Below are 24,759 nucleotides of genomic sequence, written 5' to 3'. Positions count from 1 at the left end.
GCCCCATACTTTAAAAGCAAAAACAAAAACAAAACGCAGCACTTACTGGCAATTGAAGCTGCCATCCAGCTGCCTGGGGCCCCGCCCACAGTGAGGAGCAGGCTGACAGCACCCAGCCCGGGCCCTACTGCCCCTCTGCTGTCTTGTGTTGCCCGTGGGCTCTGCCAGGAGGCCCTGGAGCACCCCCCAACCCTGCTTCTAAGGTAAGCAGAGACTTTTGTTTTCCGTTTATTTTCTGTTTTTTCTGGGGGCGTTTTTTAAGTGATGGTGCCTTGGGTTGTGGGGGGAGCCTTGGGGGCCTGGGGATGCAAGTTGGGGGGGGGGAAGCCATTGGGGGGTCTGGGGAAGTAGGGGGCGGGGCTCGGTGGGGCAGCCATTGGGCAGGCTGCAGCAGCTGGTGGGGGATGGGGTTGGGTTGGGGCAGCATTTGGGGGGGCTGGGGTGGGGCATGTGGGCCGTGCAGGGGGGTGGTAGTGGGGGACAAACCCCCTGTTGAGGGGGCTGAACCCCGTTGGGGGGGTGTGGACCTTCTTTGGAGGTTGAACCCTCTGTTGGGAGCCAAGCCTCTTGCGTTGGGGTCATACCTCTTGTGTAGGGGCTGATTCCCCTGTTGGGGGGGGCATAGCCCTTGTGCAGGGGATGAACCCCTTGTGTGGGGGCAGCAAAATATGTATTCATGAAACCTGTATTTAGAGTTCACTTTATTATAAGAGACTTGTTTTAACACTGTAGATATATCAATAAAATATTGTCCAACTGATAGCTGTCTCCGCCTCTCTCTCTATAGTGATCTTTTGTTTTACTTTGTGGAGGAACATGGACTGGGGGTATTTTAGAGCATGACTTTGGGATTTTTTAAAATTGGGGATTTTTCAATTTTCCAATAGGGAACTCCAAAATTCCTACTAGGTCGGCCAGTGGCAGGACCCTGCTTACTCAGAGCTGGCACCTTGGACCTAGCTGGCTGTGGCTGACCTCCTGGCCAAATGGGGCCAGGAGGACATGCTTTGACAATTCAAAGCAGGCCACCACACTGGGAACATCTTCCAGGCAATAGCTGCCCAGATGGCTGGGCAGGGGGCACAAATGGCAGTAGTGCTGCACAAAGGCCAACCCTGCAACCACAGTCCACTGGCAGCTGGCCCAGAGGGGCAGATGCCTCTACTGGCTCTGCATTTCCCATCCAAGTCTGGCAGGTGCACAGCAGGTCACAGCCCCCACTGCCAGACTGCTGCAGTGGGTAGAGGGTGCAAGGAACTCAGGGCTGCTTAAGCAGTCCAGCTAGCACAAGGGGTAGTCTCTCCCGGTACCAACTGGCTGGGCCCCAGAAGCTCCTGAGAGCTAGCAGCCCTGAGCTACTTGCCAGGGTGGCTTTTTACAGTGCTGGGGCCAGGACAGGGCAGCTTTTTATACTGCTGGGGACAGCCGGTGGAGTTGGCAGGGAAACAGACGGGAGGCAGGGGAGAGACACCCAGGATGCTGGAGATGCATGGTGGCAGGCGAGGCCACGCAGTGCAGCCCATGTGGCATATGACCTACAGCCACTAAGTTGGACTGCCCTTTGTTAAACTCTAACAAACACAAAGGCGGTTCATTAAAGTGATACAGGGAATGGAGACTTTTGGTTATGAAAGATTAAACAAGAATGGTTTGTTTAGCTTAACAAAGCCAAAGATTAAGAGAAGACAGTAGTACTTTTTACAAGTTTATTCACAGGGTAAAATATTTGGAAGAGAGAAGAGCTCAGGCTAAAGAAACACGGGCATGAAATCCAAAGGCAAGACTGGTTATGAACAAATTTAGACTGGAAAATCAGAAGATGCCCAAAGGAGTTAAGTTTTGTAGCCTAGAATCCCTTCTGAGTAAAATAACAAGAACAAAGAATCTGACTCACTTAAAGTGAGTCCAACCTTCATAAGGTAACGGTATGATAGAGAGCTATTGGCTTAACAAATCAGTACATGTAACATATGGAATCAAGTATTTACAATCTCCACATAGGGTTAACACAGATAACTCCTTTGCAATGTGGCAGGTATCTGGAAATCCAGCGATGCAGGTGTTGGGCTGGTTGCCTGTAAGACGCAGGAAGAAATATTTTCTCTATGTAAATACTACTGATGTTGAGTGTATTGAGGGTGTCACACTCCTTTGAAGCACTGGGGCATTGGCCACAACTAAGAGTTGCTTTTTGACTTGGGTGTGACAATTCTCCTGTCTGCACTTAAAGACAGGAGAGGCCCATGGCCACAAAGACAAATTTGAGGTCAGGAAAAAATTATTCCCCTAGGGCTCCAGGTCAGGTCAGCAGAGAGTTAGGGGGCCCAGTGAACTCACAGCCTACATGGCTGGAAGGAGGGGACAGAACTTGGCTATTCGTGTGGCGGTGGTAGCAGGGGCTCATGCTGCCTGCATGGCACAGGGACAAGGTGCTGTGCACAGCAAGAGCCCTGAGCAGCTCGGTTGTATGGTGTTCTCAGCTTTTCTGGTTTTTTTGCTTAGCATAGTGTACAAGAATCACAAGTGGCAATTCTGGGAAACTCTTGGGCAAATATATGGAACAAATACAAGTGGCCCAGGAGGCCACTTTCAGTCCTATGATTCTACTGCAGTTCTGGCTACTCATTCTGGTTTCCCTTCCTCAAGCTCTCATCCCAGCAACTCATAGTCTCTCCCCTAAGAACTTACCATCTCAGTCACTCCCAGTCCCCAGTATCCACTCCAGCCCAAATCCAGAACACAAACTGATGTAAAAAATTGTAGCAGTATCAAAGGATACTGATATAAGCTGCTACAATGCTGCTACAATGCAAACATTACAGCTAAATGATTCTGTAGCAATACAAGTATAGCTAAACAGTTTCAATTTCAATTCAAGACTCAAAGTTAGGGTAATTTAACTAACTCATACCACACCAAAACAAGACATAACAGTAGCTCCCTCTTATCTTTTAAAACAGCTCAATGATACATTTGTCCATACCTCCAGTTTCCTTACCCAACAGTCCCAGTTTTCACCTGCCCCAACACCTAGTCCCATTCTCTGTTTGGTGGCCTTTCTGTAAATCCAATCATCCCCTCACACCAACCCACCATCAGATCAGATCAGCTCTGGTCCCTTTTGTGCTTGAATCATGTAGTTTCATCCTCCATGCTGCCAGGACCCAATGGAAGAGGTCACCAGGAACACGGGACAATCCAGATGATTGTTGCTGGGTGCTGCACAGGCCAGAGCTGCAATTATAAGGAATGCTCTGCTAAATACTGACTTGACATATGCCCAATATGGAGGAAATATTTGGGGAATATTCCCCATCTTGATAAACCTTTACCACATATATGTCAAATGCTTTATTTTTTTTCCCCAAAAGCCAAAGTAACTTAGCCAAATCTATATACATCTCATGGAGGTCAGAAAATGACAGCGTCCCAGCATAAAGGCCTTCCTCTCCTCTGTTAACTGTCAAATCTCACCTTTCAAGCATTGGAAAGCTACAATTTTCCAAAGAGGTCACCAATGTTTTGCTTTTCTTTTGAACTATGTATGAAAGGATATTTTTGATTTGTGTCTTAAAACTTTTTCTCTCCCAGCCTTATCTTGGACACAAGTGAACTATTTTGGCTGAAGTTTTCAAAAAATAAAATTTTAATTGGGGCAGAGAGGCATATAGAAAAACAAAGGACCATTCCAGTTTGCCAAAGTTACAAGCATATAAAAACAGTATCCTACAAGAGTAAAGTATCAACCACCTTAAGAGGTGGTGCTACCTGACTCTTCCACCTACCTGAGCAAGCATATTTTAAGCTGTTAGGTAGCTCTATAACATGCTGAAATTTGCAGCATAAACCAGCACTTCCTACTTTTCAATCATGGAGAAGCAATAACACTCTTTGGAGCCAATCACAGCTTTGAGAAACTAACCAGCAAAGGGTGTTAAATTAAATGAACTAACTACCATTGCAGCCCAAGTGCGTAAATTCAATGACCTACCCAAGACCAGGTACAAACAATATACTTTTACTGGTGTAAGTGATCAGAAACTGGTCTATAGCCATAACAGAACAGAAGGTCAGTGCCCAAAGCCAGTCTATACCCATAAGAGAAGTTTAGCACACATAGACTGCTTTAAAAATGGCAGAACCCAGTTTAAGATTTGCCCCCACCCCCCATATCCTCAAAGACCAAGTGTATGTTCTGTTCACTGCCAATCTAAACTGCTTACAGAAAACTGTATAACTTAGATCAATTTCACCTCAGGCTTTTTAAATGTCTATACTTAGCCTAAGTTCCTCTTTTCCTCTGAATGAGTGCTGATAGTCATGAACTCATGTTTCATGCATCTCAGCTACCAAATCAGTCAAAAAAAAATTCTGAAAAATATTGTTTGGTAGCAAAATTCATCAAAAGGCTTCCATAGGTACAGGTATAACTCACAGTGTATTTGTATACACTATTATGATCCTACATATTCCCCATTCTTCAATAGTTATGCACATTTATTTAAAAATGTGGAACAGGAAGCTGAAAAAAAAATCAATTGTTTTTATACTAGTGTATTTTACACAGTTTCATATGTTACTACAACAGGTTTCACAACTCCAAATTGAAAACAAGAGGGCATCTTCTTCTGTTTACCATTTACACACCATGAGAGCGATTTAAAACCACCAGCACAGCTCTACTCTTGCTTTGCATTTGTACTTTTTAGTTATTTTCCTATATCAAAAGGTTGATTTATCTGTGGTTGGTATCCATTAAGACATTATGATTTGAAACTGAACAGAATCACTTATGTATGTTGCTTTCTGCTAATCATGATGATACACCGCACATGTACATAGACTCATTTTCTATTTTATGTTAAAAAGTGATAATTGATGCATTTCTTATTTTACTAGATAACAATTTTTTTCCTTTTGATCTGTATCAACCCACATTTTGATGGAAAATGGCATTCAGTTAAAAAATGAACAAAAGTCACATTTTCAAATACTGTTTTCATTAGTTTTAAAAATACTTGGCATACTGGATATAGAATGTTAAAAAAAAGGTTTTTCATTTAATATTTTTAGGTAGCAAACTAAATTAATTGCTTCTGGTCATCTGTTTTAAGTTGTAAAAAAAAAAATCAGTAGATCTGACTCTCTCACATACCAACTTTACTCAGAGTGTGTGTGTGTGTGTGGGGGGGGGGGGAAGGAAGGGGAAGAAGGAAAAATGCTTTCCAAATTGGTTTATCTAATCTGAATGAATCAATCACTACCCTGAATTGGATAGACACAATAAACTGATTTGTACATCCAGTTTAATTTTGTAACTAAATAAAATGAAAATACTCTCTTGACACTTGCAGGAGTGGTTACAAGCATCAAAAGCTAGCTTAACATTTCAACAGACTGATTCCAGGTGGTTAGCCAATAATTTCAAACAAATTGGTGGTTTCTTTAAAATCGTGAAAATAAGCATATGTGACTTGAATACTGTTAAGTTTTTGAAACTTCAACTGAACGTAGTTTTTCACCACGAAGGGTAGAATGCATTGAATCTGATTAAATCATTTACAACCAGAAAATTATGTTAGTTCCTTATTAAAGGGGGAAAAGAAAAAAAAAGTCACATAAGTTTTACTTGCTACTGAGATGAACATGAGCAAATGATACAATGCTTCTTTTGAATCTTGGCCATTCCTACTGTACTACAAGACTATGGATTTCTAACTTCATAATAAAATTAAGTTTGCATACCAGCACAGAATATCCCAGGGACTTCACTCCGGAATATAACAGTTCGTACTTTCTTATCAGATTTCAAAGCATCCACAGCTTTTGACATCTACAGAGAAAAGGAGGAGGGGAAAACCAAATACTTTTCAAACACTTAATTCAAATGTTTTACCTTCACATTAGAAGCAGTTAGTTTTTTCCACTTACCATTTTTAAAAGATTTTTATTAAGTGCATTCTTGGCATGAGGTCTATTTAATCCAAGCACCACAATTCCTACAAGGGGGGAAAAGAAAACCTTGAATAAGTATATGAGAGACACAAAGGGGGAAAAAAATGAAACACCTGTGCTATTTTGATGCTAAAGTGATACCAAGTGAGGACTGAAAAAAAAAATTGTACATACATTATCGTATCTCATTTGCCCTGCAATTTCTTTACTTTACGCTTGATGAGATTTTCAGACTGCTTACATAACCAACAAAAACAGCACATAATTTAAGGAACTATTTTAATAACTAATGGCCTGATACATACATGCCCTTAAATTTGAACACGTACTTGCCATGGTTGCATGCATAAGCTGGGTACTTGTATAAATAGTTTTGTTGTATAATCACGCCACATACCTACTCTAGGTCTCAGCTCAGGCAGGATAAAAATTTCAACTGCCAACTCTTATTTTTAAGATTATCAGGTATTTGCATTTGTCTAATACATATCTTGACTGACTCATTCAATTCTTAAAAAATAGGATTTGTATATGTTAACAGAAATACAGTGGCTTTTTGCACATAGCAGTGTGTCAGCTTTGTCTATGTCAGTTTATTCTTTATGTCAAGATTACTTCTAATTCAAATATTCCCTGTGGTTACAGGAATAGATTATACAAGCACAAGAGTGCACATCTATAAACAAAGTGGGTCTGAGTATCTCTGCAGAAGTAGCAAGTTCTTTAATTTTAGGTTTTAGAGTATACTCAAGACCTTTTATTTAGTAAATTTCAATGATTTGGATGGTGTTAGAGTGATGTTGCAGCTGTGATGGTCCAGGAATTGTGCAAGGCAAGGATTTCTTATGGTGATATCTTTTATTGAACCAAATGCATAGTTGGGATAGTTATACAAGCTTTTGTCCTGAAGAATGTCTTACATTCAAAAGCTTGTCTAACTTTAGACTATGTAGTTGGGTCCAATAGCAGATATCAGCCTCAGAAAGCTTTGCCTTTTGCAAGGATTTGGATGACAGTAATAAAGAGGTATGGTCTTTACTATTTCAATGACATCCTTTTAAATAAAACATGTGCTTTTTGGGTATGTCCACAAGGTAGAATAGTACAGAAATATCAGAAATAGCTCAGTACACACTTAGTCCCAAACCACCAGCAGTAGATCAGCATTAGAAATGCTGACTGGGTTATGGGTTAATAGATTCATAGATTGTAAAGCCGGAAGGGATCACATTGGGTCATCGTGTCTGACCCCCCTGCCCCTGGCAGGAAAGAGGACTGAGGTCAGATGACCCCAGTCAAGCCTCCTCTTGAAGACCTCCAAGTTAGGTGATAATACCACCTGTCTTGGAAGCCCATTCCAGATTCTGGCCATCCTTACTGTAAAAAATTTCTTCCCAATGTCTAACCTAAATCTGCTCCCCACTAGTTTACACCCATTGTTCCTAGTTACTCCCTGGGGCGCTCTGGTAAATAGCGCATCACCACTTCCCTGTTGTCCTCCTTTAATAAACCTGTAGGCGGCTACAAGGTCTCCCCTCAGCCGTCTCTTGTGAAGGCTGAAGAGATCCAGATCTCTCAACCTCCCCTCGTAGAGTCTTTCACAGAGGCCACTAATCATGCGAGTGGCCCTCCCCTCTGAACCCTCTCCAGATTCCCCGTGTCCCTCTTGAAGTGCAGTGCTCAGAACAGGACACTGTACTCCAACTGCAGTCTGACAGAAGGGGAGCATCACCTCCCTTGATCTGTTGGTCATGCATCTGCTAATACACAACAAGGTGAAACTGGCCTTGTTGATGGCTCGTTAAACTACTGGCTCATGTTCACCTTGAAGTCAACTATGACTTCAAGATCTCTCTCAGCCTCTGAGCTGCTGGGGGGCCGTCCCCAAACCTATAGGTGTGCAGGGGATTCCTCCTTCCTGGGTGGAGTACCTTGCATTTATCTTTGCTGAACTGCATCCTATTTCATTCTGCCCACTGATCTAACCTGTCCAGGTTGGCCTGCATCTGCTCCCTGCCCTCCAGTGTGTTAACTTTGCCCCATAACGTGGTATCATCTGCGAACTTGGAGAGGGTGCTCTCCACACCCTCGTCCAAATTGCTGATGAAGATATTAAATAACACCAGCCAAAGGACTGAACGCTGCAGGACCCCACTGCCCACCTCCTTCCAGGTCGAGAACAACCCGTCCACCACTACTCTCTGGGGGCAGTCCCTAAGCCAGCTGGCCACCCACCTTACTGTGTAGGCATCCATTCCCCAGCCTGCTAGCTTCCCTATGAGAACAGGATGCGAAACTGTGTCAAACCCCTTCCTAAAATCCAGGCAGATTACATCAGCCTCAGCTCCTGTGTCAAGGCAGTGTGTGACCTGGTCATAAAAGGCTATAAGGTTTGTCAGGCAGGATCTACCTATAACAAACCTGTGCTGGTTTCCTTTCAGCATGGTTTCCCCTGCTGGGCCTTCACAAATGCACTCTTTGATTTTTTTCCCAGTATTTTCCCAGGGACAGAGGTAAGACTAATTGCCCTATAGTGACCCAGCTCATCTCTTCTCCCCTTCTTAAAAATGGGCACCATGCTGACACTTTTCCAGTCCTCAGGGATCTGGCCAAAGTACCAAGAACTTTACTCTTCTTAGTATAGCTGACCTCAACTTTTAATGTTTCCAGTTCAGCAGCTAATGTAAAGATCTAGCTTAGAAATCTCTACACAGCACAAATAAACTGTCACAAAAGGAGATTGACAATCTTGTGGTAAATTGGTACTAGTATTGCAGTACCTAGCTGAAGCTTCTAAACACTATCATTTTCTCTGCTAAGGCTAGAAATAGATGTTGCCAAGTGAAGTGAATCAGCTACAACAGGACAAGCCCCAGCACAACTGATCCATTCCACTGGGTGAAACACATCACCCGTTGATCTTACAGGACAATGAGTGATGTGAAGCTCCCAGGGGACATCTATAAGTAGGGAAACCTTGGCTTTCTCTGCTTAGTGACATGCTCCAGAGTCCTGCACCAGTGTAAGCTGGACACTCCAGTGTGGTCCCAGAGCTAAGTCCAGCAATCAGCTGCAAGGCACTCCCAGGCCTAGGACCACACCGGAGTGCTCGACAGGTGTCCAGGAAATCTCAAATGGGGGAACCCAGGCAGGCACTGCATGGACTTCAGGGGCCTGTTACTATGCACCTCAGAAATGGAAATTCCCAGATTGTGCAGGATGGGTTCCTGACACCCCTACATTGCCTGCTCAGGGTGGCTGTAGTGCATGGGCAGCTCTGAGATGACCACACAGTCCTGTCATAAACCTAAGAGACATCTGCTGCAACAAGTGGCACAAATTGATACCATCTCTGTTGCCACCAAAAATTTTGGCCATTAGTGGCACAATAAGGGGTACAGACATCTGTTTGCTTGGCTGTTGTGCCACCATAATTTTTTTTATGGCAGCACAAAGATGGTATCTGTGTCCACCCTTATAGTCACACAACAATGAAGCAACTATTTTTCTTATTGACTGTTAAAATTTTCTCTGTGTTTTTCACTGAATTAATAACTGTTGCTAGGATTTATAACAACATACAGTTCAACCTGAAACATCTCCTTATAGAATCAGAAAATTCTTCAGGGTACCCATATCAGCCTACCTTACTGTCTTCCTTTTAGGTAAAATTCATTACATTTTTAACTAAATGTTTTTGCAGAGGAGTCCTACAATATGTAAAAATAGAGAGACTTGTAGTACATGGTATACGTGAAACACCGCCAAAACTTTTATTAAACAGGCATCAGAGCAAAGCTGTATCAACTAACAAGAAGTTACAGGAAAGAATTAATAGGTGCAATCTAAAATAACAGTTTTGCCTGCCCAAATCCAGAAGTTCTTAGGGGTTTGAGGTGAGAAAGAAGGTGAGGTGGACTGTCATCCTCCCCCCATGGCATATAAACAGAAGTAGTAATGCTGGTGTTAAACCCCTTAAACCAAATGTTAATGTATTTATTAATTTTTGCATTTAACTTAATTAGCTAAAAGTGGGAGGAAAAGTCCTTTGCAAGAAGAAAATAAAACCTCGAGAGGGAAAAAAAATGCATAAACCAATTCTTCCTACCATTTTCATATCCAGTCATAACCCTACCACTACTGTGCTCCTCTCCAAAAAAAGTGTGATTAATGCCCAGCAGACACCCACCCCACTTTCCAATTTTCCTAAATATGGAAAGAAGAAAGGAAGTGAGATTAGTCAGAAATGGGTAACAGGATTTAGGACATTAGAAAATTACAAACTGAAGTCAGCATTAGAAAAATAAAAATATATTCCATGGCTTCTCATTTCTCCTTCTTTTCTTGATAGTTCCATCATAATAATAGCCAAGTACCTCTGGAAATAATTTAACCTTAAGATACCTGAGGGGGTGTAAGGAATATCTCATGCCAAAACTGGTAACCACAGCACAGACGAGTTAAATGATTTGCCCAGTGTTACATAGGAGGCCTACCATGGAATACGAGTTTAATACAGGCCCCCTGAGACCCATACCACACACATTCTTTTCTACAAAATCAGCCTTCTAAAATTGGGGCATGTGCCTTAAGTGAGGAAATAGATTTCTCTTTGCTGGAACAGACGTTTCCAGACATTGTGCTCCAATGCAAGGATGGGCAAAATACAGCCTATGGGCACTCTGTCCGGCTCAAGGCAAGTCCCTCACTCCCGCCTAACCCAGGTGCCATCTGACCTGTGGCACATCCTGTCTCCCTCTGGGCATGCAGTGGGGCTGGCACAGCCTTTCTAGGCAGCCCAGGCAACAGCAACTCTTTCTGGCTGCCACCACCTCTATTCCCAGCCCCATGGTACTGGTAAAGACCTGTGGACACAGCACCGACCCCTGCCCACCCCATACCCACTGCGGACTGGGCCCAGTAACGTGGACCAACTCCAGACCAGAGAGAACCCATCCATACAGCCCCAAACCTGGCCTGCCCTGCGCCTGCTCCCAACTCACCCACTATGCTAAGCAGTGGTAGAAGCAGCAACCACCAGGCAGAGGCTGCTGCTCAGTGCAGGGGAAAAAGTGGCCCCGCCCCTTCACTGCTGGGCCCTTCTTGCTGTAGCCCCCTGGAGCCCATGCCCAGGCTGGCCTGTGGTTCCTCCTCTGCACCGCCACCATTGCCCCACTGAGTGGCCTGAAAACAGCAAGCAAGAGGGGGAAACAGAGGAGGTGTTCTCATGCTTCCTGAGAAATCAGGGCAATCAACTAGCTACCTCAGGTGCCTGTACATGAACGCACACAGCCTGGGAAACAAGCAGGAAGAATTCCAAGTCCTTGCAGTCAGGGAACTATGACACAATTGGAGCAACAGAGACTTGGTGGGATAGCTCACATGACTGGAGTAGTCACAGATGGGTGCAAACTGTTCAAGAAGGACAGGCAAGGAAGAGGCAGAGGAAGAGTTGTACTTTATGTAAAAGAGCCATATGATAACTCAGAGCTCCAGTATAAAGCTAGAGCCAGGCCTACTGAAAGTCTCTGGGTTAGGGTCAGAGGGGAGAGCAACAAGGGTGCTGTTGCAGTGGGGGGCCTGCTATTCACCAGTAAACTAGGAGAAAGTGGTGGATGAGGCTTTCTTCAAACAGTTAGCGGAAGTTTCCCAATCACAAGCCCTGGTTCCCATGGGGGACTTCAATTACGCTGACATCTGCTGGGAGGGCAATCCAGCAGTGCGCAGGCAATCCAGGAAGTTTTTGGAGAGTTTTGGAGACAATTTCCTGGTACAAGTGCTGGAGTGGCCAACTAGGGACCATGCTCTTTTTGAGTCGCACACAGGGAAAAATTGGTGGGGAATGTAGTAGTGGATGGCAACTTGGGCAGCAGTGACCACAAGATGACCAAGTTCAGGATTCTGAGGAAGGGAAGGATGGAGAGCAGCAGAGTAAGGACCCTGGACATTGGAAAAATCAGACTTTGACTTGCTCATGGAACTCATAGGCAGGATCTCCTGGGAAGCCGGACTGAGGGAGAGAAGAGTCTAGAACAGCTAGCAATCTTTAAAGAAGCCTTTACTAAGAATGCAGGAACAAACCATCCTGATCCACAGGAAGACAAGCAAGTACGGCAGAAGACCATCTTGGCTTAGCAGGAAACTCTTCAGTAAACTAAGCCACAAAAAGGAAGCTTATAAGAAATGGAAATTTGGATAAATAAATAGGGAGGAGTATAAGAGCATTGCTTGGGCAAGCAGGGATGAAGTCAGGAAGGCCAAAGCGCAATTGGAGTTGCAGCTAACAAGGGACTTGAAGGGTAACAAGAAGTGTTTCTACAAGTATGTTGGTAGCAAGAGGAGGATCAGGGAAAGTGTGGGTCCCTTACTGAATGTGACAGAGGTTTCAGCCCAGAAAAGGCTGAAGTGCTCAATGCCTTTTCCTCAGTCTTTGCAGGCCAGTTCAGCTCCCAGACCACTGCAACAGGCAGCACATTTTGGGGCAGAGGTGAGTAGTCACCAGTGACAAAAGAACAGGTTTAGGACTATTTAGAAAATCTGGACATACTAGTCCATTGGGCCAGACAGGATGCACCGAAGGATGCTGAAAGAGTTGGCTGATGAGACTGCAGAGCCACTAGCCATGATCTCAGAAAACTCATGGTCATCAGGAGAGGTCCTGGGTGAGTGGAAAAGGGAAAACATAGTGCCCATATTTAAGAACAGGAAAAAGGAAGATCCAGGGAATTACAGACCAGTCAGCCTCACCTCAGTCCCTGGAAAAAGTATGGAGCAGATCTGCTATGGTAGCCTGTTATATCTTATGCTTTAAATTTGCACCTGCATATAGAGTGGTGAATTATAGTATTGTTTTGGGGGAATTTTATATTCATGGTGCTAACAGATCCTCAAGGACTCTCTCTCAAAGCACGTGGCGGAGAAGAATGTGATTAGGAACAGTCAGCATGGATTCACCAAGGACAAGTCATGCCTAACCAACCTGGTTGCTGTTTATGACAAGGTGACTCGCTGTGTGGATGCAGGGAGACCAAAGGATATAATATACCTTGATTTTAGCAGAGCTTTTTATATGGTCTCCCAAAACATTCTCACAGGCAAGCTAAGGAAGTACTGGCTGGAAGAATAGATTGTAAAGTGGATAGGAAACGGGCCGAAGCATCAGGCTCAGAGGGTAGTAATCCGGATAGTAAGCAGGGATCTGGGCTTTCCCTTTCCCATGGAAAAACAGAGAAAACCACAGATATCCCATTTTTATCAGAGAAAACGTGGATTTTACCTTTTAGCAGAGGAAGCTGAGGATCTCCCCTCTTACAAAGACATCTCCAGGCGGGCAGAGTTCCAGCCTGCAAGAGCTGATTGCAAAATGGTCAGGAAACACCCTGTCCTGCCCGGAGGAGGAGTGAGAGGGGAAAAGGGCAGGGCCTGAGACTTTTAGTCAGTCCCAAGGCTTGGCTCAGGCTCCCTTTCCTTCTCAAGCCTGCAAGGTTAGGTAAGCGGGGTTTGCAGGGGGCTAAGACAGCGGGGCAGTTGGGGACTCTGGAGTGCCCGGCCAGGTCCACATGAACCGCCAGCAGCGCTAGCAGTGCAACAGGGCTTAGTGCCTCCATGAGCAGCTTCCCTTAAGAACTAACAGTGCCACTCACAGTCCACATGTAACCAGCTGGGTACTCCAGCAGCAAGCGGGGAGGTACTGGGGGAAACCCTGGGGTGGCTGCCTGGCCAGCGGCACGTGAAACCAGAGCAGTCCTGGAGTGACTGCTGCCACGCCCCACACCACTTGCCTGCGGAGCCGTGCAGCCGGTCGCAGGAAGGCTGTGCAAGACACGGCAGCGGCAGGGAAGGAAGCACTGAGGAGGGACATTGGAGGGCCTCGCACCTGGTAGCCACCACCGCAGCACCCCACACTGTCTTCCCACAGCCGGCTGAACAGCTCCACAGACACAACTCTGCAGGCACAGCTCCGCGGCCACTTGACTCCACAGGCAGGCAGTGCAGAGCAGTGGTGCCCTTCTGCAGGCTGCACACAAGCCACCCGCCCAGAGGTGGGGGCTTGCATGTAGTGACCGCGATCACCACCACAACCATGCCCCGTGCCACTTACCTGTGAAGCCATGCATCCATGAACCTGTGCACACAGAGCTGAGGCCAGCCACAGGAACATAGCACAGGGCATGGCAGCTGCGGTAGTGGCACGGTGGCAGCCGTCACGTGAGCCGACCCCTCCTCCCCAACCTAGGCCAGGTGGCTTAGGTGCTGCCCGCAGGGTAGCTCCACTGCCTTTGCCTCCTTGGCCCTGCTCCTGGGAGCAGGCCCAGACACAAACACCCTCCTCCCATTCTCAATCTGTTCCCCTGTATGCGCTATATCTGGCCCCTTCCCTTCTCCCCCCATACACACTTACTTGTTGGGGGGGTGCGTGCATGCACCCCTGCCGGGGGAGTGAGGGGCACCAGCAGGGCCAGGGGGACTGTGGGGTGGGGCACTTTAATTTTAATCATGGATGTTGTGGTTTTTATCAGAGAATGTGCTATTTTTATCAGGGAAGCCAGGATCCCTGGTAATCAGTGGTTCAATATCTTCATCAACGACCAGGAAGATGGCATACAGTGCACCCTCAGCAAGTCTGCAGATGACAACAAGCTGTGGGGGGTAGTAGACATGCTGGAGGGTAGGGCTAGGATTCAAAGTGACATAGACAAATTGAAGGATTGGATCAAAAGAAATCTCATGAGGTTCAACAAGGACAAATGCAAAGTCCTGCACTTAGACCAGAACAATCCCAGGGGGCTGACTGGCTGGACAGCAGCTCTGTAGAAACAGACCTGGGGGTTACAGTGGACAATAAACTGAGTATGAGCCAACAGTGTGCCCTTGTTGCAAAGAAGGCTAGTGGTATACTGGGCTGCATCAGAGGAGTGCTGCCAGCAGGTCAAAGGAAGTTATTCCCCTCTTTTCAGCACTGGTGAGGCCACATCTAGAGTACTGTGTTCAGTTTTGGGCCCCCTACTATAGAAAGGATGCAGGCAAATTGGAGAGGGTCCATCAGAGGGCAACAAAAATGATGAGGGGGCTGGGTGGCATGACTTATGAAAAAAAACTGAGGGAATTGGTCTTATTTCATTTAGAAGAGGAGACCGAGGGGAGATTTAATAGAAACCTTCAACTACCTAAAGAGGGGTTCGAAAGAGGATGAAGCTGGATTGTTCTCAGTGGTGGCAGATGGCAAAACAAGGAGCAATGGTCTCAAGTTGCAGCAAGAGAATTTTAGGCTAAATATTAGAATGCATTTTCTTACTAGGAGGGTTTTAAAACGCTGCAACAGGTTACCCAGAGAGGTGGTAGAATCTCTATCCTTGGAGATGTTTAAGACCCAGCTAGACAGATCTTTGGCTAGGATGATATAGTCGGGGATTGCCTTGGTTTGAGCAAGGGGTTGGACTAGATGACGTCCTAAGGTCACTTCCAACCCTAATTTTCTATGATTCTGGCTCACCAGTTAGAGTGTGATATGTGCAGTTATATTTATAATTCACAAGTTGCAATACAGAGTGGAGAGTAATTGGTTTTCTTAGGCTTTTGGGCTTTCCCAGGTGCCACATGGGGCTGAGAAGGAATTATTTCCATTTCTGCTCCTGCAAGTGTCAGTGGTTTTTTTCACCTTCATCAGAAGCACTGGGTGTCAGCTTTTGATTTTTGAGGTTTTGCCTGGGATGCATATGCCTATTATCCTGCTGGGACTTGAGCCTGAAGGTTCCTAGTTATTGAGTCTCAGTCCTCTGCAAAGGGCCAAATCAACTGCCATAGTTAGGATCAGAAAGGAATTTTACTCCAGACAGATCACTATAGACTGTGGGAGGAAGGAGGTGGGGTACCTTCCTTTATGGGGGAGAGGGTGGGGAAAGGAGAAGGAAGACTGCCCTTTTCCTTAGATCTCTCAAGTGTATTTAATTACTTCCTGTTCTTGCAGTGAGAGGACATTGACAGTGCCCTTGTCCCCCTGCTTTACCTGTGACAAGTCCATTCTTGATGTTTTGGGGCACTGTGACTGGTAGTTGCATAAGAGGGTTGTTTGTGCAGTTTTGTTTGAAATTGGCTAGATGGACACTTGTAAACAGTAGCTTAGATAAGGATGATCTTTGAACAGAGGGTTGAAGTAGATGATCTCCTGAGGTCCCTCCCTGTTCTACTTTGTACGATGTATCACCTTTGAATGAATGCACTAGTTCCCCCACCCCCTCCCCACCAAAAGAAAATCAATATTCCTACTATACCTGCAAGAACTCTGAAACCAAAAGTAATTAAATCAGAAACTTTTTGTTCAGAACACAAAATAAAAGCACCTGCATTTGAAAAAACATCCAATAGAGCAAATACTGATGTGCAAAGACTGGAAAGAACAGTAACTTAAATCAAGTATACACAGCATCAGAGCAATGTTAAAACTCAAGATATTTTACCCTGATTCTATCCTAACTACCTCATTAAGTAAGTACACAAAGCTCCTTAAGTGAAAGTATCTGGAAGCCCTTCTACTTTGGAACCAAACCATATTCAAGTTAACTACATACTAGCTGTAACAGTTTATTTTGCAACTAACTGTACTCCCTTTAACTAAGCCACAAAGAACGAAGAAGAAAATATCAAAGGGCTGTTATTACAAGCCCTGAAAATGAGAGGAGCTAAGCAGCTTCTTGGTATTATACTTAACAAATCTTGATTGTGTGTGTTAGGTTTGGATAAGGGACAAGCTTTTTCACTTGACGTTACACACTTAAAAGGAGTACAGTGTATAGATCTGTACCCTGGACTTCCAATAAGACTCAAGGAGAAGGGGAACACAACTACAATGGCCTGAAACATTTCTGCTGAACTTAACTTTATAAATTTTAAGCAAGAACTTAAGTTTTAATTCTTCTGATTACAAAGTATTGTCTGAATATAAGCCAGACAGGATTACTTTCCTGAGACAGTAAACAGCCTAAAAAAATAGAAATTTTAGGAAGGGAATCATTTGTTCCCATTCATAAAAGAAATTCTAGTACCAAAATCCAACGATAACAAGTGTTGGAAGTTTAGATGCTTAACTACTTGTCAACACATCACTGAGCAGGGCAAAATATTTCTTTTGCCACAAGTGCATGTTGGGTCAGAAAAGTTGACTCCTTTAACTCCCTAAGTTGAATCCATATGGCAGGAGTGGGAAACCTGTGGGATGATTGCAATAAGTAATGAGTTCAGCCTCTGTGAGTGATCAGGGAGGGGACAAGCAGCACAGCAGCAGACCAGCCAGGAAACAAAGCAGGAGATCAGGCAGGGAGTACAGGGCAGAAAGCAGAAAGGAATATTTGGTACTGGAAGGGGAATAATGTGACATTTGGGGAGAGTAGGTGGCTAATTTGTGGCACACCTGCCAAAAAAAGTTGGCCCCACACTGCCTTATGGTATTGTATTTGCTTTACTATACTCACCATGTACTATTTTCACATACAAATAGTTTTCATTTTGTTGGACCCTGAACCCCAAGAACTGTACCTCAGAAAATTTAAGATCCAGAAATAATTCAGCAGCTTGTTGTTTCTGCAGCTAGCCCAAGTTGGATGCTTTTGGGGAACACTTCAACACCTTACTCAAATTATAATGTGTTACTGAATCTCATAAACCCAAAGTTACATTCACTAGATAAGACTTGGTGGGGCTAACAATCCAAATTTTGTGTGTCAGGGAAGTATATGCAATGGCATATACATACCTTTATAATTGTAGCACAGTTAATAATAATTTTTTTTTAAAAAATCACTGGACAAATAGACTAAAAGCTTAAGACATCTCAATTTTTTCATTCTTACCTGCTATAAATGCAATGTCAATCAAAGCACAGCCGAAGATGATTCTCTTGTTATGTTGGACCTTAATCACTTTCTTCAAATAGCCTAATCCCCTTTCTGAGCTATGGAATTATAACTAAAACAATAAAGCATTGATTTCTATCACTGGTAACCTGTCTTAACACAACAACTCTTGTTTCAGTAGACAAAACAGGCTCTCATTTTCAAGGTGAAGTCAGTCAATAATACCTCTTCTTTTAAAGACAGGGTCCATGACTTAGCAAGATATTTGAGAAGAACTGTTCCATATGTCCACAACTTATTTGCCACTTCTACCAATACCTGGCACTTGGATGCTGTTTTATATTGACTTTAACACAGTTTGGTATACATTGAGAGGAGGAAAACATTAAAAAAGGTCTTTGGTTTGACATGTGGTTAGACAGATGGATACATACATACATCCTGCGATACAAACCATCTTCCCTAACAGGTCAAAATTTTGACTGATGTTAGCCCCAACAAATTTTATTTTTCTACCACAAGGTCCTCTAACCCACTGAGATTACAGTCGGAAATGCAGAAATTGCATGTACTCAGCACTCTGACTAGTAAAAGCTACAGAATGACCTGCACCTTTAGCCACCTCATCCATACTCTAACCATTAAGTTGGTTTTGCTGGCACTAAGGAAACTTACCATTCCAACTGCCTGAGTAGTTCCTAAGAGTCATTTCAGGCAATGCTCAATCCCCAGTCATTGGATGCATTTAAGATCAGGTATCTTGCTTTCAAAAGTAAAGCAAGTGCTCAGGCAGCCATTTAAGTTGCACAAATGGTTCTAGCTCTTGGACCAACACCATGGATTGATTTAGCCAAAACCAAGAGGCAGACCTGAAAGTAGATGGCTGGTTTGGTATGGTGCCAACTGGTCCAGGACAACCCATGAAAGCAGATGCACCAAGGTAATTTACACACCAAGCTTAAACAGCAATTGAAACTTGGAATTGAAACATGTGACAGGAGCCTCTGGTGGGACAGCAGGCTGCTCTGGGAGGGCTAGTGTCGGACACCAAGTGAGTTTTCTATCTTCCCAACAAACAGGGCAAATACCAGTTTTTCTCTTGCAATATCCTAAAGAAGTAGTCACTAATAAGATGACCTGATACAGCAGGGGTGTTAAATATATGGCCCATGGAACCACTTTATCCAGCTTGCTGGACTACTGCTGAACCACCAAATGTTGTGGTACATGGTCTGTCACAGAACCCAAGCCCATCAAGCCCTGGTGAACATGAAGCTTGGTGGCAAGGGGTGAGTGAGGACTGACACAGCCACAGTAGTCCAAGGCCACTTCACCTTTTGCCACCCAGCTGCCAGTTCCCACCAAATACCGCATGCTAAAAACTGAGCTGGAATTGCTGCTGTAGCATGAGGCACAGCAGCAGCTCCAGCTCTGGCACATGCCACAGCCGCGTACCCTGGGTCAGAGCCAAAGCTGCTGCTGTCACAACTCTGTGATCTAGGCAAGAAGCAGAGCTGCCCCTGCTATTGCTTCCTTGTGTTTCAGTCTGGATCTAGCCTACTAGGAGCCTTGCAGTCTGGATCCAGCCTGGGGCACAAGATAAGTTTTAAAGCCTATACAGTATAGTCATCATCTAATTTGCCCCGGAGAATGGGAAAAGGACATGATAGCCTGCCAACACTTTTATCGTTTTTTTCCTTTCCATCACAATTCAGAACGCTACTGAAATGTTGCAATTTTCAAACCAGTTATGTAGTTGATTGCAAAAATGGGACCTGGAGCAGCAGTTTGGGGGCAGAACCATCATTGGGTCAGGCATAAATTCCAAGACTGGGTAAAGCCCTTGACTGTGGCTATTCCAGAAGTTCATTTGACTCAGAATCTGTTTTCATTAAAAAAATTATTAATCCTTATGACTAAAAAGAAATGCTTAAAAATAATCCAGGCAGATCCAATGCACTGGGCCCTGCAAGACTCTGAGCAATTCTTTCATAGTGAAAGCCATCTCAATGGAGCATTGAATCCAACCCCCCTCTACTTCCTTCCAATCCCTTCTCAGCACAGAAGTTCACGCACTGCAAGGGAAGAGTCCAGCAGGCCAAGCCAACGCATTAAGAGAAGACACCCCAAATGCTGAGGTAACTTGGGACACCCCTCAGTGCTCAGGCAGCCATTTAAGTTGCACAAATGGTTCTAGCTCTGGACCCAACTCCGTGGATCAATTTAGCCAAAGCCAAGAGGCAGGCCTCAAAACAGACAGCTGGTTTGGTATGGTGCTGACTGGTCCAGGACAGCCCATTGAAGCAGATGCATCAAAGTCACTTACACACCAGGCTTAAACAGCAATATGTTGGAATTGAAACATGTGACAGAAGCCTTAGGTGGGACAGCAGGCTGCTCTGGGAAGGCTGGTGTTGGACACCAAACACGACGGCAAAACCTGGCTCAAACAAGACTCCAGCCAGGGCTCTGTGTTCAACTCCAAACTCGGGGCCCTGACAGACTTGTAACTCCACTATAACTCACTGCACTTTGCAGGAAGTATCATGAGTTACAGAGATCCCCAGGACCAAACAGGCATTTTGCTGGTGGGTCTTAGGGGATCAACTTCCCCTAACCAGCCCCAGCATTATTTTCAGATGGGGGGGAGGGAATCGGAGGGGAGGGGAGCAGACAGAGCTCTGTGTGTGCTGTGGTTTGCTCAGCCGTGTTGGAGTGTGGGGTGTGTGGACTGGAGCTCCCCGAGGCGGAAGGGCTCCAATCCACACGCCCCACCATCCAACACGGCTAGGCAAACCCCTCCCCTCGCTTCCCCCCTCCCATTCTGAAGGCAGTGCAAGGAGTAGGTCTGGGCTGCGTCAGCATAGCCCAGGCCCTGACGCCTGCTGACAACAGTTAACGAAGCAGAGCCACTTTGAAGCGCCTTCATCTGAACCATCACGTAAGAAGGACTTGGGACTGTCAAGAGACCAGTTCCTTTTGAAGCACTGTGCAGCCATGCCCTCCTGCAGAGGGCAGTCTGCAGGGGCTGGTGAGGGGGATCCTCCATCACGAGTCACTTGCCACAGCACCCTCAGAGCCTGGGCACAGCTGTTTGCACCTCATTTAGGCTTCTCACCCCCACGCTACAGCCCAGAAGTGGGTCCAGAGCTCGTCAGAGTCAGGGCCAGGGCTGTACTCCCCCTGCCCTGCAGCTGGACCACCCCCCCGTGACGTGGTGCAGGGGCCGGGTGACGTCACACAGCGGCACGATCTCCGCGCTGGGGGGGCGTCCTGGTCCCCCCGGTGTTAGGATCGAGGCGGGGGCGAAATCCCTTCCCCTCCCCCCGCTACCTTTATGCTCGTCGTCCAGGTAGCGGACGCGCAGCTCCTCCTCCTCCCGCGCCTCCGAGCCGTAGCTCCTCCGGGCCGAGGGGAAAGAAGCAGCAGCAGCAGCAGCAGCAGCAGCAGCAGCGGCGGCGGCACCTGCCCGCCGCAGCTCGAGCCCCGGCCGGTGGAGGGACGAGGCCGCAGCCAACCCGACTGTAGCCCGCAGGAGGCCCGCCGCCGCCGCCATGCTGCCTGCTCGCCTTCCGCCCGCCTCACGTGACCTTGCGGCGGCGGCGCGGCACGCACGGACCCTCCCCCCACCGCCGCACGCGACCCCGAGCCACGTGAGGCCAACGGCCCCCGACGGCCATTGTGCGTGCTCGCCGCCTCAGGGCTCGCACGGTTGAGAACGTCTGCCCTAGGCGCAGTCCCCGGCCTGGCCCAGCCTCTCCACCCCGCTTACGGGTCAGTCCTGAGGGCGCATACTTTTTCATTGTACGATAGTTTTTCAGCAAATACTGTATGATCATTTTGAGCGTCCCATACAATCATTTCATATTTAAGACTTGGCAACGCTGTTACCACGTTCAAAGCGCTTTGACTGCACCTTCGGCGCCACACCGCCCCGCTCCCTTTGCTCCTACCTCGCTCAGGTTTCACCTAGCAGTGTTGGAGCCTTGCTGTTGGCCACCACTGTCCCCATAAAATTTTGGGGGGTGATTTCTCCATCACACGTTACACTATTATGCACCAGATGGATGAATGGCGCAATAAAGGTAGACAGGGCCACACTGCAAAGCACCAGCTGCACATTTAACGGGAGAATCGTGCAATACATGTAGACTGGCCACATGTGCAAAGTAATTATGGCACTATTAAAAAGGGAAAAGAGCCTAGTGCACTATATAAAAAAAGCCAACCAGCTATTAAGTTCATGCTTGAAAATGTGAAACAGCTCGACAGCAGGTTTCTAGCCAGCTTTAATTTGCATGTGTAGCAGGGCCCCTGTTGGGCCAACTGCACAGTTGGGAGGGATGTCAAATAAGCTTTTGTGTAGCAAGTGCCTGTCTAGGTTTTAAGGTCATTTTGATCATCTCATCTGACACTCTGTAAAATGCAGGCCATAAATCACCACCAAGGGAATCCCAGCTCCTTTTAGCTCATATAGAACATATCTTTTAGATACAAAAGGGGGGAAAAAATCATTGTAAAGTTGCTTGCTCAGAGGAAATTAAAGAGTTTTAGAGGTGCAGCTAGGCAAGGGCAATGGTGTGGCCCTCACAGTTCCAAGTCACGGCTTTGAACAGTGACTTAAGCAAAAGATTCAAAAAGGGCTTTTAGAGCTGTGCGCTGTGATTTTGAAATGAAAGTGTTTCAGTGAGGTCCGTTGCTACAGGAAAGAAGTAGCTGTTAATGCCTCCAAAGCAACCGTCACAAATTCTCTAGGACAGACTTTGTCCTCAGGGTTTGTCCCAGTGTCCCCAAGGACATGTGTCTCAAATTTGAAAAATTCCCTAGGTTCCAATACATCCCTAGGGAATCCCTACAACAAGCTCCTCTCCTCCCTTCCAGCCCCCCACCCCCCCCATTCTGACACAGGGACAGGCTGGGAGAGTGGTGATGGGGTAGTTTACTAGGGAAAACTGGTTCCACGGCGGCAGCCAGCAGCTAGATTCCCCTTCCTCCTGGAACCAATAGCGTAGCGAACTCCTGTTTGTCTCAAGGAATAGTTGCACGTCAGAATGCTTTCTGCAAAGCAGTCTCAGTTACAGTGGGGACCTGCACTTCTGTCTGCACAGATTTTGCTGAAAGCTGGTTGCTTTAAGTACCTCCCACCAGTGGCCTGCCCAGCTCCCATTTCACCCAACAGAAACTCTTCACAAAAACTCTTGCTAGTTTTTTCCTTATATTTTTATCCTGCACCTACCCACAACAATTTATATTCTGCACTAGACAGCATTGTTTATCTTGCTGTAAATTTACAGAATTATAAAGGTAAATAAATAGAGTCTGTTTCTGCAATTTCCTGCAAGCCCATTGCACCCAAACCTACTATCACAGATTACACCACTTTTAAGGAGAAGCTCTGCAGTGGAACTCCCCAGAAACAAGCCTTATTGGCTGCCTAAAAGACTCCCTGAAACCAGCCCTGGAGTGGCTTCTCAAGAGGCAGACTTCTGGCTTTGAGATGCTGGCTCTTCTCTATCCCTAGCTTCTCCAGCAATCTGTAGCACCCCCACTTTGGAGAGCTCTATTTTTGGGTCAGCTCCCAAGAAGGGGGATGCCCTACCAGAGTTGCAGGCTACAACTTAGACCATTTTGCCTCTTTCATCACACCAACCCAAAATGTATTTTTCTTGTTAACAAGTCAGCAGCTCCCAGCAATAAATACCCCAATCTTACTGTCAGTGACATAGCAAGGGGGAGGGGGGGTGAAGCAGAGTGACTGCCCTGTGCACTGAAGCGAAGTGGAGTTAACTGGCACTGCCCAGCCAGGGTGGGGCACAGGACAAAGCCACAAGCAGCACATTTGGGGGAGGTGCGGGGATGGGGGAGTGGGCAAGCATGGGGGAAGGCATGCACCTCCCAGATCCATGCGCAGGGTGAGGGCAGGCTGCTGCTGGCAGCTTTCCCCCGGTGCCCAACTTCCTTACCAGGGCACTGCTTATTGTAGAGCTCTACCTCTCATTGCATCCTCAGAACGTAGCCCTGCTGCAAGCTGAGTACTTTAACAGCTGTGGTGCTTTTCTTGATGCAGCTGCTCAGTAGCCCCCTAACTGCTTGCCTCCACAAAAAAGGAAACAAAAATAATGTCCTACTACTCCTTTTTGTAGAACAGAGTGAAGAGCATATAGGAAAAACTGTTTTGCTTTCCATTCTGTTGAGTATATTTATACTTACCTTTCCTTTAATTTATGATGTATTTGTTCCAGTAGCCCCCATAGTTAGGCTAAATACTTTCTAATTAGAAGTCTGCATAATTTCTAGGTAGAGGTTTTGTTCACATTCTGAAAACATGTTAATGTTATTAAGAATGAATTTTAAAAGACAATTCCCAATTATGTCAATAGAAACAGTGCTTTAGAAGAAACAGTGTTACTTTTAAAACAGCTTTTAATACAAAGGGTTGGATCCTCTGGTGCACCAAAAAAAGGCCTTAAAGCAGCTGGAGATTGCCAGTAGCCCTGACTAGCTTTGTTCCTTCATTTGGAAAAGCAAGTATCTCAGCATAGAGAACCTACTATAGTTTTCTCTTAAATACAACCTCCCACCCTTCCCTCTTCTCACCTGCATGCCAACAATCACTAACTATCAAGACTGAAATTATAAATTCACCAAGTGATTTCAAAACAAACAAAAACTTTTCAAACACTGATGTCATTTGAATGTGTGTACTCAAAATAAGTAGTGAAAAATTAACTTTTTCTAGGCAGTTTTCCTTTCTTTTCCAAACTACACTGCAAACAAATGCTTAAATTCAAACAAGAATTTTTATTTCAGAAAACGCTAGTAGTACTTTTTCTACAAACTGGGGGTTGAAAAGGCAGTGACAATATAGTACATATAACTTTCTAATAGAATAAAGTTCATGAGGATTTTTTTTTCAGGTTTTCACAGTAAAAGCTTTTTAGAAATAAAAACACAA

General features: G+C 45.6%; 1 protein-coding gene across 1 annotated transcript in view; it reads right to left on the bottom strand.

The window, feature by feature from the left end:
- The window catches only part of AUH (AU RNA binding methylglutaconyl-CoA hydratase), a 184,521-nt gene extending 163,119 nt beyond the window's left edge, over positions 1 to 21,402 (bottom strand). Inside the window, exons 1-3 of the mRNA XM_090038527.1 lie at positions 21,138 to 21,402; positions 5,932 to 5,999; positions 5,746 to 5,833 (exon numbers count right to left, since the gene is read on the bottom strand). Of these exons, the coding sequence (XP_089894653.1) occupies positions 5,746 to 5,833; positions 5,932 to 5,999; positions 21,138 to 21,360 (379 nt within the window). The 5' untranslated portion in view covers positions 21,361 to 21,402. The remainder of the gene's footprint in view (positions 1 to 5,745; positions 5,834 to 5,931; positions 6,000 to 21,137) is intronic.
- Between the last annotated feature and the right edge of the window lie 3,357 nt (positions 21,403 to 24,759).

Source organism: Crocodylus siamensis, chromosome 3 (genome assembly GCF_052110815.1).
Source record: "Crocodylus siamensis isolate JL-2025a chromosome 3, ASM5211081v1, whole genome shotgun sequence".
NCBI lineage: Eukaryota > Metazoa > Chordata > Crocodylia > Crocodylidae > Crocodylus > Crocodylus siamensis.
The sequence above is the reverse complement of the archived record's forward strand: the minus strand, read 5'-3'. Positions and strand labels throughout refer to the sequence as shown.